This window comes from Dendropsophus ebraccatus, chromosome 13, assembly GCF_027789765.1.
Source record: "Dendropsophus ebraccatus isolate aDenEbr1 chromosome 13, aDenEbr1.pat, whole genome shotgun sequence".
NCBI lineage: Eukaryota > Metazoa > Chordata > Amphibia > Anura > Hylidae > Dendropsophus > Dendropsophus ebraccatus.
The window spans coordinates 81,442,396-81,460,669 of NC_091466.1; the positions used below are offsets into that span (position 1 = coordinate 81,442,396).

Here is an 18,274-nt window from a genome sequence, read left to right on the forward strand (position 1 = left end):
CAGTGACCGGGGTATGACATGTCTAGTCTGTGTATGAGTGGCATGTAGCAGTGACCGGGGTATGACATGTCTAGTCTGTGTATGAGCGGCATGTAGCAGTGACCAGGGTATGACATGTCTAGTCTGTGTATGAGTGGCATGTAGCAGTGACCAGGGTATGACATGTCTAGTCTGTGTATGAGTGGCATGTAGCAGTGACCAGGGTATGACATGTCTAGTCTGTGTATGAGCGGCATGTAGCAGTGACCAGGGTATGACATGTCTAGTCTGTGTATGAGTGGCATGTAGCAGTGACCAGGGTATGACATGTCTAGTCTGTGTATGAGTGGCATGTAGCAGTGACCAGGGTATGACATGTCTAGTCTGTGTATGGACAGTGACACCTGCAGTGATAAGGTAGATGAGTGTATAAGCACAGGGGTCTCGGGGTCTTATCTGATGACCTTATCCTGTCCTGCTGCAATGTGGCTGCAGCTGGAGGATAAGGAACACCCCCTGGTTACTCCCCAATAGAAGCCGCTTATCTTCAGCGCTCGGTGTTCTCTGCAGGGAGGAGCTGACACACCAAGTACACATCAGTGACAGCAGCAGGGATTCTGGGGAAACAAAAGGCACAATGCCAGTGTGAACACTGCCCGATACGTATAGCATCCTCCTCCAGACTATGGAGGGCTGCAGGTATACAGGGTGCAGTCCCCTTCCACCCGAAAGGTTTCCATCCTGTCCTCCCCTTTCCCTTCTTCCTCCTGTAACATATATAAAGGTTTCCATTACGTCCTCCCTTTCCCTTCTTCCTCCTGTAACATATATAAATGTTTCCATCCTGTCCTCCCTTTCCCTTCTTCCTCCTGTAACATATATAAAAGTGTTTCCATCCTGTCCTCCCTTTCCCTTCTTCCTCCTGTAACATATATAAAGGTTTCCATCATGTCCTCCCTTTCCCTTCTTCCTCCTGTAACATATATAAAGGTTTCCATCATGTCCTCCCTTTCCCTTCTTCCCCCTGTAACATATATAAAGGTTTCCATCATGTCCTCCCTTTCCCTTCTTCCTCCTGTAACATATATAAAGGTTTCCATCATGTCCCCCCTTTCCCTTCTTCCTCCTGTAACATATATAAAGGTTTCCATCATGTCCTCCCTTTCCCTTCTTCCTCCTGTAACATATATAAAGGTTTCCATCATGTCCCCCTTTCCCTTCTTCCCTCCAGTCATATATATAAAGGTTTCCATCCTGTCCTCCATTTCTCTTCTTCCCCCTGTATCATATATAGATGTTTCCATCATGTCCTCCCTTTCACTTCTTCCCTGTGTCAGAAATCACTGCCCCTAAATCCTTCTCCTCTGAAGTCTTCACTAACATAGACCTGCTGATAGTGGATGCATTCTGTTACTTCTGGAGACATTGAGCTGCAGGCTTTGTCACTGGATTTGCTGGTTTGTCTCTTGGATGAATCAGGAACAGTTCATAGCTGATCGGTGAAGGGCGTCTTCAGGTTGATTTGGTCATTGATGGTGATGATAAGACGGGCATACATCTGGTAATGCTTCATCCTGCTGGCATCATCTGAGCCTGTGTGTTTACTGCTCTAGGTAAAGGATGCGGCTGCCAGACACGGCAGGTATCAGACGTCCTCATGTATGTAATGGACGTGAGCTGCCACTCTCCTCTGCAGGTTGTCACCATGGTCTGTAGATCCAGGGCGCTCTATATATGGCATTTGTCATTGTCACTGTATGGCGACGCTGCAGAGTAGTCCTGACCTGACAATACAGTATAGAGATCTGTCATGGGACATGGTGAGGCTAATACTGTGTGTAGGATAAGGGTTATACTGCAGGTACCACTGATTACACAAGGACACCAGGGCTGAGGCTGATTCTGTGTGTAAGATGAGGGTTATATTCCAAAGGACGGCAGGTAACACTACTACAAGGACACCAGGGCTGAGGCTGATTCTGTGAGTAAAATGAGGGTTATACTCAAGGTCACTGCAGGTACCACAGATAACACAAGGACACCAAGGCTGATTCTGTGTGTAAGATGAGGGTTATATTCCAAGGGACCATAGGTACCACTAACACAAGGACACCAGGGCTAAGGCTGATTCTGTGTGTAGGATGAGGGTTATACTTAAGGTCACTGCAGGTACCACAGATAACACAAGGACACCAAGGCTGATTCTGTGTGTAGGATGAGGGTAATACTCAAGGTCACTGCAGGTACCATAGATAACACAAGGACACCAGGGCTGATTCTGTGTCTAAGATGAGGGTTATATTCCAAGGGACCATAGGTACCACTAACACAAGGACACCAGGGCTAAGGCTGATTCTGTGTGTAGGATGAGGGTTATACTCAAGGTCACTGCAGGTACCACAGATAACACAAGGACACCAGGGCTGATTCTGTGTGTAAGATGAGGGTTATATTTCAAAGGCCCGCAATTACCACTACTACAAGAACACCAGGGCTGAGGCTGATTCTGTGTGTAAAATGAGGGTTATACTCCTGGTAACTTCAAGTACCACTGATAACAAAAGGACACCAAGGCTGATTCTGTGTGTAGGATGAGGGTTATACTCAAGGTCACTGCAGGTACCATAGATAACACAAGGACACCAGGGCTGAGGCTGCGGCTGTATCTGCCCCAGTTTGGGTGAATATGCTGAGTGCACAGATTCTGCTGGTGTTACACTACTAGTAGTAATAATAAGAATGCTTGGCTTCTGGAGCGCTCTGGGAAATCCTCTATTGTGTGGGCCCCAGCACATTCAGCAGCTTCAGCCTCCATTGTGCCCCGGGCCCCTCAGCTCCTGCCCTGCTGCAGATCTCAGGAGACGTCAGGGGCTGCGGGGGAGACCTGCTCAGTGACCCTCAGATTTAGGTCAGGAGCACACGCTGAGAGCGCTGCCAGGCCTACATCACAGCAATCTGGTGTACAGGGTCCTCACCTACACACCATAGTGTCATGGCTGCCATCAGTACAGGAACACAGACCCCCTCAGAAGATTATAGTAATCAGACCCTGGGCCGCCTTCTCCATTCTGTGCCAGGAAAGAGGACACACCTCAGTGACACCTCCTTGTGTGGCTGAAAAGATGGCTGTAAGAGAGAGTGATGGGGCAGCGTGAGTATGGTCCCAGCTCTGTGTGCAGGATGAGGTGAGAGGCTGGTGTCAACACTCCCCCCAAGCCCTGTATACGAGAGGCGCCCCCTCCAAGCCCTGTATACGAGAGGCGCCCCCTCCAAGCCCTGTATACGAGAGGCCGCCCCCTCCAAGCCCTGTATACGAGAGGCGCCCCCTCCAAGCCCTCTATACGAGAGGCGCCCCCTCCAAGCCCTGTATACAAGAGGCGCCCCCTCCAAGCCCTGTATACGAGAGGCCGCCCCTCCAAGCCCTGTATACGAGAGGCCGCCCCTCCAAGCCCTGTATACGAGAGGCCGCCCCTCCAAGCCCTGTATACGAGAGGCCGCCCCTCCAAGCCCTGTATACGAGAGGCGCCCCCTCCAAGCCCTGTATACGAGAGGCGCCCCCTCCAAGCCCTGTATACGAGAGGCCGCCCCTCCAAGCCCTGTATACGAGGCCGCCCCTCCAAGCCCTGTATACGAGAGGCCGCCTCTCCAAGCCCTGTATACGAGAGGCGCCCCCTCCAAGCCCTGTATACGAGGCGCCCCCTCCAAGCCCTGTATACGAGAGGCCGCCCCTCCAAGCCCTGTATACGAGGCTGCCCCTCCAAGCCCTGTATACGAGAGGCGCCCCCTCCAAGCCCTGTATACGAGAGGCGCCCCCTCCAAGCCCTGTATACGAGAGGCCGCCCCTCCAAGCCCTGTATACGAGAGGCCGCCCCTCCAAGCCCTGTATACGAGAGGCGCCCCCTCCAAGCCCTGTATACGAGAGGCGCCCCCTCCAAGCCCTGTATACGAGAGGCGCCCCCTCCAAGCCCTGTATACGAGAGGCCGCCTCTCCAAGCCCTGTATACAAGAGGCGCCCCCTCCAAGCCCTGTATACAAGAGGCCGCCTCTCCAAGCCCTGTATACAAGAGGCCGTCCCTCCAAGCCCTGTATACAAGAGGCCGCCCCTCCAATCCCTGTATACAAGAGGCCGCCCCTCCAAGCCCTGTATACAAGAGGCCGCCCCTCCAAGCCCTGTATACAATAGGCGCCCCCTCCAAGCCCTGTATACGAGAGGCGCCCCCTCCAAGTCCTGTATACGAGAGGCCGCCTCTCCAAGTCCTGTATACGAGAGGCCGCCTCTCCAAGCCCTGTATACGAGAGGCCGCCTCTCCAAGCCCTGTATACGAGAGGCCGCCTCTCCAAGCCCTGTATACAAGAGGCCGTCCCTCCAAGCCCTGTATACGAGAGGCGCCCCCTCCAAGCCCTGTATACGAGAGGCGCCCCCTCCAAGCCCTGTATACGAGAGGCCGCCTCTCCAAGCCCTGTATACGAGAGGCGCCCCCTCCAAGCCCTGTATACGAGAGGCGCCCCCTCCAAGCCCTGTATACGAGAGGCGCCCCCTCCAAGCCCTGTATACGAGAGGCCGTCCCTCCAAGCCCTGTATACGAGAGGCGCCCCCTCCAAGCCCTGTATACGAGAGGCCGCCCCTCCAAGCCCTGTATACGAGAGGCGCCCCCTCCAAGCCCTGTATACGAGAGGCCGCCTCTCCAAGCCCTGTATACAAGAGGCCGCCTCTCCAAGCCCTGTATACAAGAGGCCGCCCCTCCAAGCCCTGTATACAAGAGGCCGCCCCTCCAAGCCCTGTATACAAGAGGCGGCCCCTCCAAGCCCTGTATACAAGAGGCCGCCCCTCCAAGCCCTGTATACAAGAGGCGCCCCCTCCAAGCCCTGTATACAAGAGGCCGTCCCTCCAAGCCCTGTATACAAGAGGCCGCCTCTCCAAGCCCTGTATACAAGAGGCGGCCCCTCCAAGCCCTGTATACAAGAGGCCGCCCCTCCAAGCCCTGTATACAAGAGGCCGCCCCTCCAAGCCCTGTATACAAGAGGCCGCCCCTCCAAGTCCTGTATACGAGAGGCCGCCTCTCCAAGCCCTGTATACGAGAGGCGCCCCCTCCAAGCCCTGTATACAAGAGGCCGCCCCTCCAAGCCCTGTATACAAGAGGCCGCCCCTCCAAGCCCTGTATACAAGAGGCGCCCCCTCCAAGCCCTGTATACAAGAGGCGCCCCCTCCAAGTCCTGTATACGAGAGGCCGCCTCTCCAAGCCCTGTATACGAGAGGCGCCCCCTCCAAGCCCTGTATACAAGAGGCCGCCCCTCCAAGCCCTGTATACAAGAGGCCGCCTCTCCAAGTCCTGTATACGAGAGGCAGCTCAAGGACCTCATCTGGTCACTGTAGGAAAAGTATGGGGGAGATGGCTTGACACACCAGAATTACCCTCCCCAATTTTGCAGCGAATATGTAGGAACCCGTTTCAGATGTTACTCAATGCTATGTAGAATTGTGTTACAAGGACCATCTGGGACCGAATTCTTAGAGGTGTGCGGTGGGGTACCTTATTTATCTGGACAGACTATATGTCATACTTCGCTTATGTGTGTTGTTTTAGAATGAACAGCTGTGGACATGTACAGGAGTTTTTTCTGTTGTTTTGTTTACTTATGTCCGGGTATTTTACTGTTATTTAACTACAAATGAGCAATGGTAAGCGAATGGCAATACGGGCAGGTCTGTACGTTTTATCGTCGGTCATTGCCTCTGTGTACAATTCTCACACATTTCTTGTTTTCTTTCTTTTTGTTTTTTGTCTAGATTGTTTGTATTTTCAAAAAAGGAAAAAACAAAGTTTTTTATGACTTTAAGAAAAAACGATCTGATTCAAAAAAAAAAAAAGAAAACATCCACACATTTTAGATAGTTATAAAATGGCTCCAGGAACATGGCAGCTTTCATAGTCCCCAGCTTTCAGTCTTATAGACAACTCTATAGGAGGGTGAGCAGATGACTACAGGAGGACCCATGCTACTAGACGGGGGTCAGCAGAAGGATTCCTATAATAAAACCACATCTTCTGTAGAGAACTCTTAGTGGTCCCCAGGAGAGAGGGCCGGGGTGCAGTCAATACAGAGAGTGGGATATCCAGCGCAATAGTCCAGTCAGCCAGCGTCCCAGCCAGGAGGACTGCGCCCCCAGAAAGAGCTCACAGAGCTGCAGCTGGCCCAGACATAGCCACTCTGAGATGGAGATGTGAGCGCAAGACCACAGGGAGGAGGCCGTCATCCTGCGATGTCTGCAGAGAAAGGGTAAGGATCATGTGACCTGAGGAATGTACGTCGTACCCATCCCTGACCCCCCATACATCCTACCCATCCCTGACCCCACCCCCCATCCATCCTACCCATCCCTGACCCCACCCCCATACATCCTACCCATCACTGACCTCATCCCCATACATCATACCCATCCCTGACCCCCCATCCATCCTACCCATCCCTGACCCCACCCCCCATCCATCCTACCCATCCCTGACCCCACCCCCCATCCATCCTACCCATCCCTGACCCCACCCCCATACATCCTACCCATCCCTGACCCCACCCCCATACATCCTACCCATCCCTGACCCCACCCCCATACATCCTACCCATCCCTGACTCCACCACCATACATCCTACCCATCCCTGACTCCACCCCCATACATCATACCCATCACTGACCCCACCCCCATACATCCTACCCATCCCTGACCCCACCCCCATACATCATACCCATCACTGACTCCACATACATCCTACCCATCCCTGACCCCACCCCCATACATCCTACCTATCACTGACCCCACCCCCATACATCATATCCATCCCTGACCCCACCCCCATCCATCATACCCATCCCTGACCCCGCACACATCCTACCCATCCCTGACCCCACCTCCCATCCATCCTACCCATCCCTGACCCCACCCCCATCCATCCTACCCATCCCTGACCCCACCCCCATCCATCCTACCCATCCGACCCCACCCCCATCCATCCTACCCATCCCTGACCCCACCCCCATCCATCCTACCCATCCCTGACCCCACCCCCATCCATCCTACCCATCCCTGACCCCACCCCCATCCATCCTACCCATCCCTGACTCCACCCCCATACATCCTACCCATCCCTGACTCCACCCCCATACATCCTACCCATCCCTGACCCCACCCCCATACATCATACCCATCACTGACCCCGCATACATCATACCCATCCCTGACCCCACCCCCATACATCCTACCCATCCCTGACCCCACCCCCATACATCCTACCCATCCCTGACCCCACCCCCATACATCCTACCCATCCCTGACCCCACCCCCCATACATCCTACCCATCCCTGACCCCACCCCCATACATCCTACCCATCCCTGACCCCACCCCCCATACATCATACCCATCACTGACCCCGCATACATCATACCCATCCCTGACCCCACCCCCATACATCCTACCCATCCCTGACCCCACCCCCATACATCCTACCCATCCCTGACCGCACCCCCATACATCATACCCATCTCTAACCCCCCCATACACTATACCCATCCCTAACCCCCCCATACATCCTACCCATCCCTGACCCCACCCCCATACATCCTACCCATCCCTGACCCCACCCCCATACATCCTACCCATCCCTGACCTCATCCCCATACATCATACCCATCCCTGACCCCGCACACATCCTACCCATCCCTGACCCCACCCCCCATCCATCCTACCCATCCCTGACCCCACCCCCATCCATCCTACCCATCCCTGACCCCACCCCCATACATCCTACCCATCCCTGACCCCACCCCCATCCATCCTACCCATCACTGACCTCATCCCCATACATCATACCCATCCCTCACCCCGCACACATCCTACCCATCCCTGACCCCACCCCCCATCCATCCTACCCATCCCTGACCCCACCCCCATCCATCCTACCCATCCCTGACCCCACCCCCATCCATCCTACCCATCCCTGACCCCACCCCCATACATCATACCCATCCCTGACCCCACCCCAAACATCATACCCATCCCTGACCCCACTATATACATCATAGGGTTACAGGGTTCAGGTGGTTAAATAAACTGTGTGGCCACTCGGTGGTCTGCAGCCTCACCTGGCAACTGCCCGGACACAGCAGCGAGACATGCTGAGGAATGAGCTGGCACTCGCACTGGTGTGAAGCGCCGTCTCAATCCCGCGTAGGAGGTCGTTGGTTTTCAGCAGCAGAAGCATCTGACGTGGGACACTGGCGAGGAGCTGACTGATCTGAGGAAGGTACGCAGCGGCATTACTGCGGATCTCCTGCGCCTAAAGAGGGCGAGACTGTCAGATCCAACAAGAGAAAGGTCAAAACATGAGAGACAGGTGAGGAGTATATGACAGGACAGGTGAGGAGTATATGACTGGACAGGTGAAGAGTATATGACTGGACAGGTGAAGAGTATATGACTGGACAGGTGAAGAGTATATGACGGGACAGGTGAAGAGTATATGACGGGACAGGTGAGGAGTATATGACAGGACAGGTGAGGAGTATATGACTGGACAGGTGAGGAGTATATGACTGGACAGGTGAAGAGTATATGACGGGACAGGTGAGGAGTATATAAGACGACAGTTAAGGTATATATGAGAGGACAGGTGAGGTGTATATGATAGGATAAGCGAGGTGTATATGACTGGACAGGTGAGGAGTATATGACAGGACAGGTGAGGAGAATATCATATATCAGCTCTGTGTATACGTCATCACACCCCTGACTCCAGGATTCCTGACCATGAAGGGTTACAGCTCTGCGTTTTCTGGTTAAACACGCGTGTCCCACACAGAACAGGAGCTAATTACAGACACAACTAATTACATGTTATCGGGAGCGGAGCGCTCTGAGCAGCTGCAGACAGCCATGTATGTGACAGCCAGATCACAGAGGATGACAACGTGCCTGCACGCCGGAGACGCCTCACCCTGTACGCCAGCAGCGGCATATATAACTGAGTGTCTCCTATAGGGGGCGCCCCTCACCATCGCTGTATGTTACAGGGTGTATAGCTGAGTGTCTCCTATAGGGGGCGCCCCTCACCATGGCTGTATGGTACAGGGTGTATACCTCAGTGTCTCCTATAGGGGGCGCCCCTCACCATGGCTGTATGGTACAGGGTGTATACCTCAGTGTCTCCTATAGGGGGCGCCCCTCACCATGGCTGTATGTTACAGGGTGTATACCTCAGTGTCTCCTATAGGGGGCGCCCCTCACCATCGCTGTATGTTACAGGGTGTATACCTCAGTGTCTCCTATAGGGGGCGCCCCTCACTTGGCTGTATGTTACAGGGTGTATAGCTGAGTGTCTCCTATAGGGGGCGCCCCTCACCATCGCTGTATGTTACAGGGTGTATACCTCAGTGTCTCCTATAGGGGGCGCCCCTCACCATCGCTGTATGTTACAGGGTGTATACCTCAGTGTCTCCTATAGGAGGCGCCCCTCACCATGGCTGTATGTTACAGGGTGTATACCTCAGTGTCTCCTATAGGGGGCGCCCCTCACCATCGCTGTATGTTACAGGGTGTATACCTCAGTGTCTCCTATAGGAGGCGCCCCTCACCATGGCTGTATGTTACAGGGTGTATACCTCAGTGTCTCCTATAGGGGGCGCCCCTCACCATCGCTGTATGTTAAAGGGTGTATACCTCAGTGTCTCCTATAGGGGGCGCCCCTCACCATGGCTGTATGTTACAGGGTGTATACCTCAGTGTCTCCTATAGGGGGCGCCCCTCACCATGGCTGTATGTTACAGGGTGTATACCTCAGTGTCTCCTATAGGGAGCGCCCCTCACCATGGCTGTATGGTACAGGGTGTATACCTCAGTGTCTCCTATAGGGGGCGCCCCTCACCATGGCTGTATGTTACAGGGTGTATACCTCAGTGTCTCCTATAGGGGGCGCCCCTCACTTGGCTGTATGTTACAGGGTGTATACCTCAGTGTCTCCTATAGGGGGCGCCCCTCACCATGGCTGTATGTTACAGGGTGTATACCTCAGTGTCTCCTATAGGGGGCGCCCCTCACCATGGCTGTATGTTACAGGGTGTATACCTCAGTGTCTCCTATAGGGGGCACCCCTCACCATGGCTGTATGTTACAGGGTGTATACCTCAGTGTCTCCTATAGGGGGCGCCCCTCACCATGGCTGTATGTTACAGGGTGTATACCTCAGTGTCTCCTATAGGGGGCGCCCCTCACCATGGCTGTATGTTACAGGGTGTATACCTCAGTGTCTCCTATAGGGGGCGCCCCTCACCATGGCTGTATGTTACAGGGTGTATACCTCAGTGTCTCCTATAGGGGGCGCCCCTCACCATCGCTGTATGTTACAGGGTGTATACCTCAGTGTCTCCTATAGGGGGCGCCCCTCACTTGGCTGTATGTTACAGGGTGTATAGCTGAGTGTCTCCTATAGGGGGCGCCCCTCACCATGGCTGTATGGTACAGGGTGTATACCTCAGTGTCTCCTATAGGGGGCGCCCCTCACCATGGCTGTATGTTACAGGGTGTATACCTCAGTGTCTCCTATAGGGGGCGCCCCTCACCATCGCTGTATGTTACAGGGTGTATACCTCAGTGTCTCCTATAGGGGGCGCCCCTCACTTGGCTGTATGTTACAGGGTGTATACCTCAGTGTCTCCTATAGGAGGCGCCCCTCACCATGGCTGTATGTTACAGGGTGTATACCTCAGTGTCTCCTATAGGGGGCGCCCCTCACCATCGCTGTATGTTACAGGGTGTATACCTCAGTGTCTCCTATAGGGGGCGCCCCTCACCATCGCTGTATGTTACAGGGTGTATACCTCAGTGTCTCCTATAGGAGGCGCCCCTCACCATGGCTGTATGTTACAGGGTGTATACCTCAGTGTCTCCTATAGGGGGCGCCCCTCACCATGGCTGTATGGTACAGGGTGTATACCTCAGTGTCTCCTATAGGGGGCGCCCCTCACCATGGCTGTATGTTACAGGGTGTATACCTCAGTGTCTCCTATAGGGGGCGCCCCTCACCATCGCTGTATGTTAAAGGGTGTATACCTCAGTGTCTCCTATAGGGGGCGCCCCTCACCATGGCTGTATGTTACAGGGTGTATACCTCAGTGTCTCCTATAGGGGGCGCCCTCACCATGGCTGTATGTTACAGGGTGTATACCTCAGTGTCTCCTATAGGGAGCGCCCTCACCATGGCTGTATGGTACAGGGTGTATACCTCAGTGTCTCCTATAGGGGGCGCCCCTCACCATGGCTGTATGTTACAGGGTGTATACCTCAGTGTCTCCTATAGGGGGCGCCCCTCACCATGGCTGTATGTTACAGGGTGTATACCTCAGTGTCTCCTATAGGGGGCGCCCCTCACCATGGCTGTATGTTACAGGGTGTATACCTCAGTGTCTCCTATAGGGGGCACCCCTCACCATGGCTGTATGTTACAGGGTGTATACCTCAGTGTCTCCTATAGGGGGCGCCCCTCACTTGGCTGTATGTTACAGGGTGTATACCTCAGTGTCTCCTATAGGGGGCGCCCCTCACCATGGCTGTATGTTACAGGGTGTATACCTCAGTGTCTCCTATAGGGGGCGCCCCTCACCATGGCTGTATGTTACAGGGTGTATAGCTGAGTGTCTCCTATAGGGGGCGCCCCTCACCATGGCTGTATGGTACAGGGTGTATACCTCAGTGTCTCCTATAGGGGGCGCCCCTCACCATCGCTGTATGGTACAGGGTGTATACCTCAGTGTCTCCTATAGGGGGCGCCCCTCACCATGGCTGTATGTTACAGGGTGTATACCTCAGTGTCTCCTATAGGGGGCGCCCCTCACCATGGCTGTATGTTACAGGGTGTATACCTCAGTGTCTCCTATAGGGGGCGCCCCTCACGTCTCGCTCCTCACCTCGTCGGCGCTCACAGGACCCCGATCAATGCCGCGGTTTACCGAGTCCCATGAACGGGCGGTCAGCATACAGGCAAACAGGGGGTACAAATCCCCAGCCCCCAAATGCTGGCTGTAGGTGCGGACCCCCTCCATATCGGCAGCGATCAGCGCCTGCCACAGCTGACAGTAGTTGAGGCGGAAGCTGTCAGTCAGCTCCTGTAGAGAGAAGACCAGTCAGGTATGAATGAGCACATGGGGGGGGTGGGGGGGAGAGGAACGGACCCCCCCGCCCTGCTACCGCACCTGGTACAGTCCATGATCCAGCAAAATGATTTGTGGTCCCCCGCTGCCCCCTGTCTGCCGGACCAGAACATTCCCAGGATGGGGGTCACAGTGTACAAAGCCATGTACGAAGATCATCTCACTGTACAGCTTCCCCAGAGCCTGAGAGACCTGCGAGAGAGAGGACTACAAGGCTCAGCAACAGCTAGTCATCTCCTACCAGCCTTATATCCTGTGTATAGAGAGGTAGTCACAGCCCCGCCCCCTGTATATCCTGTGTATAATTAGGTAGTCACAGCCCCGCCCCCTGTATATTTCTGTGTATAGAGAGGGAGTCACAGCCCCGCCCCCTGTATATCCTGTGTATAATGAGGTAGTCACAGCCCTGCCCCCTGTATATTTCTGTGTATAGAGAGGTAGTCACAGCCCCGCCCCCTGTATGTCCTGTGTATGAGGTAGTCACAGCCCCGCCCCCTGTATATTTCTTTGTATAGAGAGGTGGTCACAGCCCGCCCCCTGTATATCATGTGTATAGAGAGGTAGTCACAGCCCCCCCATGTATATCCTGTGTATAGAGAGGTAGTCACAGCCCCGCCCCCTGTATATAGAGGTAATTACAGCCCCGCCCCCTGTATATCATGTGTATAGAGAGGTAGTCACAGCCCCCCCCCTGTATATCCTGTGTATAGAGAGGTAGTCACAGCCCCGCCCCCTGTATATCCTGTGTATAGAGGTAGTCACAGCCCCGCCCCCTGTATATCCTGTGTATAGAGGTAATTACAGCCCCGCCCCCTGTATATCCTGTGTATAGAGAGGTAGTCACAGCCCCGCCCCCTGTATATCCTGTGTATAGAGAGGTAGTCACAGCCCCCCCCTGTATATCCTGTGTATAGAGAGGTAGTCACAGCCCCCCCCTGTATATCCTGTGTATAGAGGTAATTACAGCCCCGCCCCCTGTATATCCTGTGTAAAGAGAGGTAGTCACAGCCCCCCCCTGTATATCCTGTGTATAGAGAGGTAGTCACAGCCCCGCCCCCTGTATATCCTCTGTATAGAGGTAATCATAGCCCCGCCCCCTGTATATCCTGTGTATAGAGGTAATCACAGCCCCGCCCCCTGTATATCCTGTATAGAGAGGTAGTCACAGCCCCCCCCTGTATATCCTGTGTATAGAGGTAATTACAGCCCCGCCCCCTGTATATCCTGTGTAAAGAGAGGTAGTCACAGCCCCCCCCTGTATATCCTGTGTATAGAGAGGTAGTCACAGCCCCGCCCCCTGTATATCCTCTGTATAGAGGTAATCACAGCCCCGCCCCCTGTATGTCCTGTGTATAATAAGGTAGTCACAGCCCCGCCCCCTGTATATTTCTGTGTATAGAGGTAGTCACAGCCCCGCCCCCTGTATATCCTGTGTATAGAGATGTAGTCACAGCCCCACCCGCTGTATATCCTGTGTATAGAGAGGTAGTCACAGCCCTGCCCCCTGTATGTCCTGTGTATGAGGTAGTCACAGCCCCGCCCCCTGTATATTTCTTTGTATAGAGAGGGAGTCACAGCCCCGCCCCCTGTATATAGAGAGGTAGTCACAGCCCCGCCCCCTGTATATCCTGTGTATAGAGGTAGTCACAGCCCCTCCTCCTGTATATAGAGAGGTAGTCACAGCCCCGCCCCCTGTATATCATGTGTATAGTGAGGAAGTCACAGCCGCCCCCTGTATATCATGTGTATAGAGAGGTAGTCACGGCCCCGCCTCCTGTATATCATATGTATAGAGAGGTAGTCACAGCCCCGCCCCCTGTATATAGAGAGGTAGTCACAGCCCCGCCCCCTGTATATCCTGTGTATAGAGAGGTAGTCACGGCCCCGCCCCCTGTATATAGAGAGGTAGTCACAGCCCCGCCCCCTGTATATAGAGAGGTAGTCACAGCCCCGCCCCCTGTATATCCTGTGTATAGAGAGGTAGTCACGGCCCCGCCCCCTGTATATCATGTGTATATAGAGGTAGTCACAGCCCCGCCCCCTGTATATCATGTGTATATAGAGGTAGTAACAGCCCCGCACCCTGTATATCATGTGTATAGAGAGGTAGTCACAGCCCCGCCCCTGTATATAGAGAGGTAGTCACAGCCCCGAGTTTTGGCCATTTCTGCAGCTGACATCGGGGAGATTACAGAGCTGCGGTGCTGGTGCAGTGTCAGCTCCTCTATGAACTTTATGCAGATGATAAGAAGCTGGAGACTCCCTCTCAGTGGGGGGGGGGTTGCTGTAACTATATATTAGCGCCATCACATTGTAATTACAGCTTGGTGGTGACAGACACTGGGTGGGGAGGGGCGCGGTGACACAGGACCCCCCCCCCCCCCCCCCCGACACTTACCGCACTCTCATTAACCCTTCATGAAGCGCAGGGTCCTCACCTGATTCACATCAATGTGGTTAGCCTCCATATAATGGCGGTCATTGGCCTGCCCCCCCTCCACATACTCCATCACCAGCACCCGCTCCGTGCTCAACTCCCAGTGGATTCTAGGGATCTGAAACATGGAAACAGTCAGCAGTGATGTGTAAGGACTGTGGTGGAGGCCAAGACAATGGACACACACACACACACGTGTACAGGACTGAGGGCCACAGTGCAGGACAGGTGACACCTGCTGGAGATGGAGAAAACTGCACTGTCACAGCTACATCTATGTGCTCAGTACTGACACCTGCTGGAGATGGAGAGCACTGTCACAGCTACAGCTATGTGCTCAGTACTGACACCTGCTGGAGATGGAGAGCACTGCACTGTCACAGCTACAGCTATGTGCTCAGTACTGACACCTGCTGGAGATGGAGAGCACTGCACTGTCACAGCTGTATCTATGTGCTCAGTACTGACACCTGCTGGAGATGGAGAGCACTGCACTGTCACAGCAACATCTATGTGCTCAGTACTGACACCTGCTGGAGATGGAGAGCACTGCACTGTCACAGCAACATCTATGTGCTCAACACTGACACCTGCTGGAGATGGAGAGCACTGCACTGTCACAGCTGTATCTATGTGCTCAGTACTGACACCTGCTGGAGATGGAGAGCACTGCACTGTCACAGCTACAGCTATGTGCTCAGTACTGACACCTGCTGGAGATGGAGAGCACTGCACTGTCACAGCTACATCTATGTGCTCAGTACTGACACCTGCTGGAGATGGAGAGCATTGCACTGTCACAGCTGTATCTATGTGCTCAGTACTGACACCTGCTGGAGATGGAGAGCACTGCACTGTCACAGCTACAGCTATGTGCTCAGTACTGACCCCTGCTGGAGATGGAGAGCACTGCACTGTCACAGCTGTATCTATGTGCTCAGTACTGACACCTGCTGGAGATGGAGAGCACTGCACTGTCACAGCAACATCTATGTGCTCAACACTGACACCTGCTGGAGATGGAGAGCACTGCACTGTCACAGCTGTATCTATGTGCTCAGTACTGACACCTGCTGGAGATGGAGAGCACTGCACTGTCACAGCTACAGCTATGTGCTCAGTACTGACACCTGCTGGAGATGGAGAGCACTGCACTGTCACAGCTACATCTATGTGCTCAGTACTGACACCTGCTGGAGATGGAGAGCACTGCACTGTCACAGCTACAGCTATGTGCTCAGTACTGACACCTGCTGGAGATGGAGAGCACTGCACTGTCACAGCTACAGCTATGTGCTCAGTACTGACACCTGCTGGAGATGGAGAGCACTGCACTGTCACAGCTACAGCTATGTGCTCAGTACTGACACCTGCTGGAGATGGAGAGCACTGCACTGTCACAGCTACAGCTATGTGCTCAGTACTGACACCTGCTGGAGATGGAGAGCACTGCACTGTCACAGCTACAGCTATGTGCTCAGTACTGACACCTGCTGGAGATGGAGAGCACTGCACTGTCACAGCTGTATCTATGTGCTCAGTACTGACACCTGCTGGAGATGGAGAGCACTGCACTGTCACAGCTACAGCTATGTGCTCAGTACTGACCCCTGCTGGAGATGGAGAGCACTGCACTGTCACAGCTGTATCTATGTGCTCAGTACTGACACCTGCTGGAGATGGAGAGCACTGCACTGTCACAGCTGTATCTATGTGCTCAGTACTGACACCTGCTGGAGATGGAGAGCACTGCACTGTCACAGCTACATCTATGTGCTCAGTACTGACACCTGCTGGAGATGGAGAGCACTGCACTGTCACAGCTACAGCTATGTGCTCAGTACTGACACCTGCTGGAGATGGAGAGCACTGCACTGTCACAGCTACAGCTATGTGCTCAGTACTGACACCTGCTGGAGATGGAGAGCACTGCACTGTCACAGCTACAGCTATGTGTTTTGATGATTTCATATACACGGATGAGTCCCCGGACTGACTCACCTTCAGGAAGGGGAATTTGCGCACCATGTTAGCCATCTTTTCAGCATTACGGCCCTCATTCAGGAAGTCCAGCTCTCTGGGAAGGTTCTTTTTGGCCTCTTCTACCAGCCACATAAACTCAAACTGCGGGAAGACCTTCTTCACTACCTGGAGGAGAAACTAGAGAGAGAGACATGACACACAAGTCACATAAAGATCTATGGGTGCCCAGACATCTGCCATATAGAGGTCAATGGTATTCGCCTGTGCCAAGAACAAGATGAAGTCCCAGCAGTGTGAAAGAGTCAGCCTTGGCTTACCTCCATGATCACTATATCCCGGGCACTCTGCTTCCTCACTTTAGGGTGCTGGACCTTCACAGCCACCTTCCGACCATCTTGGAGAACTGCACGATGAACCTGCGCCAAAGAGGCTGCGCCCAACGGGGTCTCCTCAAAGTGTGCAAACAGCTCCGAGGCCTGGGGGAGGTACAGGTAACTGTCCTCAGTATAGGTAAGTGTCCCCAGTATAGATAAGTGCAGGTAAGTGCCCCCAGTGACAGCAGTGTTTGCCTCCCCCCTGGCTGTCAGACACTACAGGGTTTATCTGAGGTCAGCGGTTCCTGAGTCCTGGCACTTGTGGATCAAGAGGTAATAAATCTTCCTTTGATGTAACTTTATTGGGGGTGGGGGGTAATTCCAGGTGACCCCGTCCTGATGCCCTCTTCATATCTGTGGGTGGCTGATTAATTATAGCTCATAATAAGCTGAGACCCCACAGGCATCGATGAGCACCCCCCCCCCCCCCCCCCCCCAGCCCAGTGGTGAGATCAGGCATTAACCCCTGGGTGTCCTTACCTCGGTTCCCAGCTCCTGGCGGATGACGTGCAGCACCTCCGGCAGCGGGGTGGATGGGGCCCGGCTGTGCAGGACGCCCAGGGTGCTGGTGTATTCGGGGGGCAGTAGGTACTCCAAGGCTCCCAGGTGTTGCCCCACTTTAATGTATGTGCCCCGATTGGCGCAGCACAGGTCCAGTAGGCGGCGAGCGGAGCGGGCATGCACCTGGGGGGACAAGATGCAGCAGGTGATGACACAAGCAGGGGGGTCCTGCGGGGGGCGCCACTTACTGGGGGCGGGGCCCTACCTGTGACTTGATGATGTCATAGTCCTGAGTAGCCGGCGGCACATTGTGGAGTGTTGTGAGGTAATCGCAGGTCACAGTCGCCGTCTGCAAAACAGAAAAACAAGGAGAGTCAGGAGGTCGCCTCACGACATGACGGCCCCCAGGGAACACAACGCGGCCCTCACCGTCACCACCGCCCGTCCAATCCGGACTAATCCAAAGTCATTGGGGTCCCAGGAGCGCGCCCCATAGATGAGGAACCCCGAGGTGCTGAGACCGGCAGCCACCAGCGAGACCAGCCGGAGGCCACCACTCACCATCCCCCCAGCCTGCAAGGACAAGACAACAGGTGTATCAGCTGGGGACTACAGGAAGCCCACACCTGGTGCCCACCACTGGCAGAGCACGTGACACCCGCCAGCAGCTTACTGCCCCAACCCGCTCCACGATTCCCCCACACTGCACTTGGCACAGTCTAATTGGCGCTGTGCACGCCGGGACATGTAGTCCAAGCCATACAGCATACATACAGGAGGGGAGGAACCGATAGTCTACCAC

General features: G+C 54.3%; 1 protein-coding gene across 1 annotated transcript; it reads right to left on the reverse strand.

Annotated features, from left to right (window-relative positions):
* Positions 1–5,670: 5,670 nt before the first annotated feature.
* Positions 5,671–18,268, reverse strand: ADCK1 (aarF domain containing kinase 1). Its single transcript, XM_069949423.1, has 10 exons — positions 17,902–18,268; positions 17,738–17,821; positions 17,452–17,655; positions 16,915–17,073; positions 16,616–16,774; positions 14,616–14,732; positions 12,220–12,369; positions 11,935–12,132; positions 8,119–8,312; positions 5,671–6,245 (listed from the first exon to the last, which is right to left on the reverse strand). Exons 1-10 carry the CDS (start codon positions 18,034–18,036, stop codon positions 6,074–6,076), a joined length of 1,572 nt encoding a protein of 523 aa, XP_069805524.1. The 5' UTR covers positions 18,037–18,268; the 3' UTR covers positions 5,671–6,073.
* Positions 18,269–18,274: the final 6 nt, after the last annotated feature.

Coding starts and splice junctions, on each gene's coding strand:
- ADCK1 (XM_069949423.1), bottom strand. CDS start 18,036: ATGGTGAGTGGTGGCCTCCGGCTGGTCTCGCTGGTGGCTGCCGGTCTC. Junction 12,370..14,615: donor ACCACATTGATGTGAATCAG/GTGAGGACCCTG, acceptor TCTCTCTCGCAG/GTCTCTCAGGCTCTGGGGAA. Junction 8,313..11,934: donor GTCCTGTGAGCGCCGACGAG/GTGAGGAGCGAG, acceptor CGCCCTCTTTAG/GCGCAGGAGATCCGCAGTAA.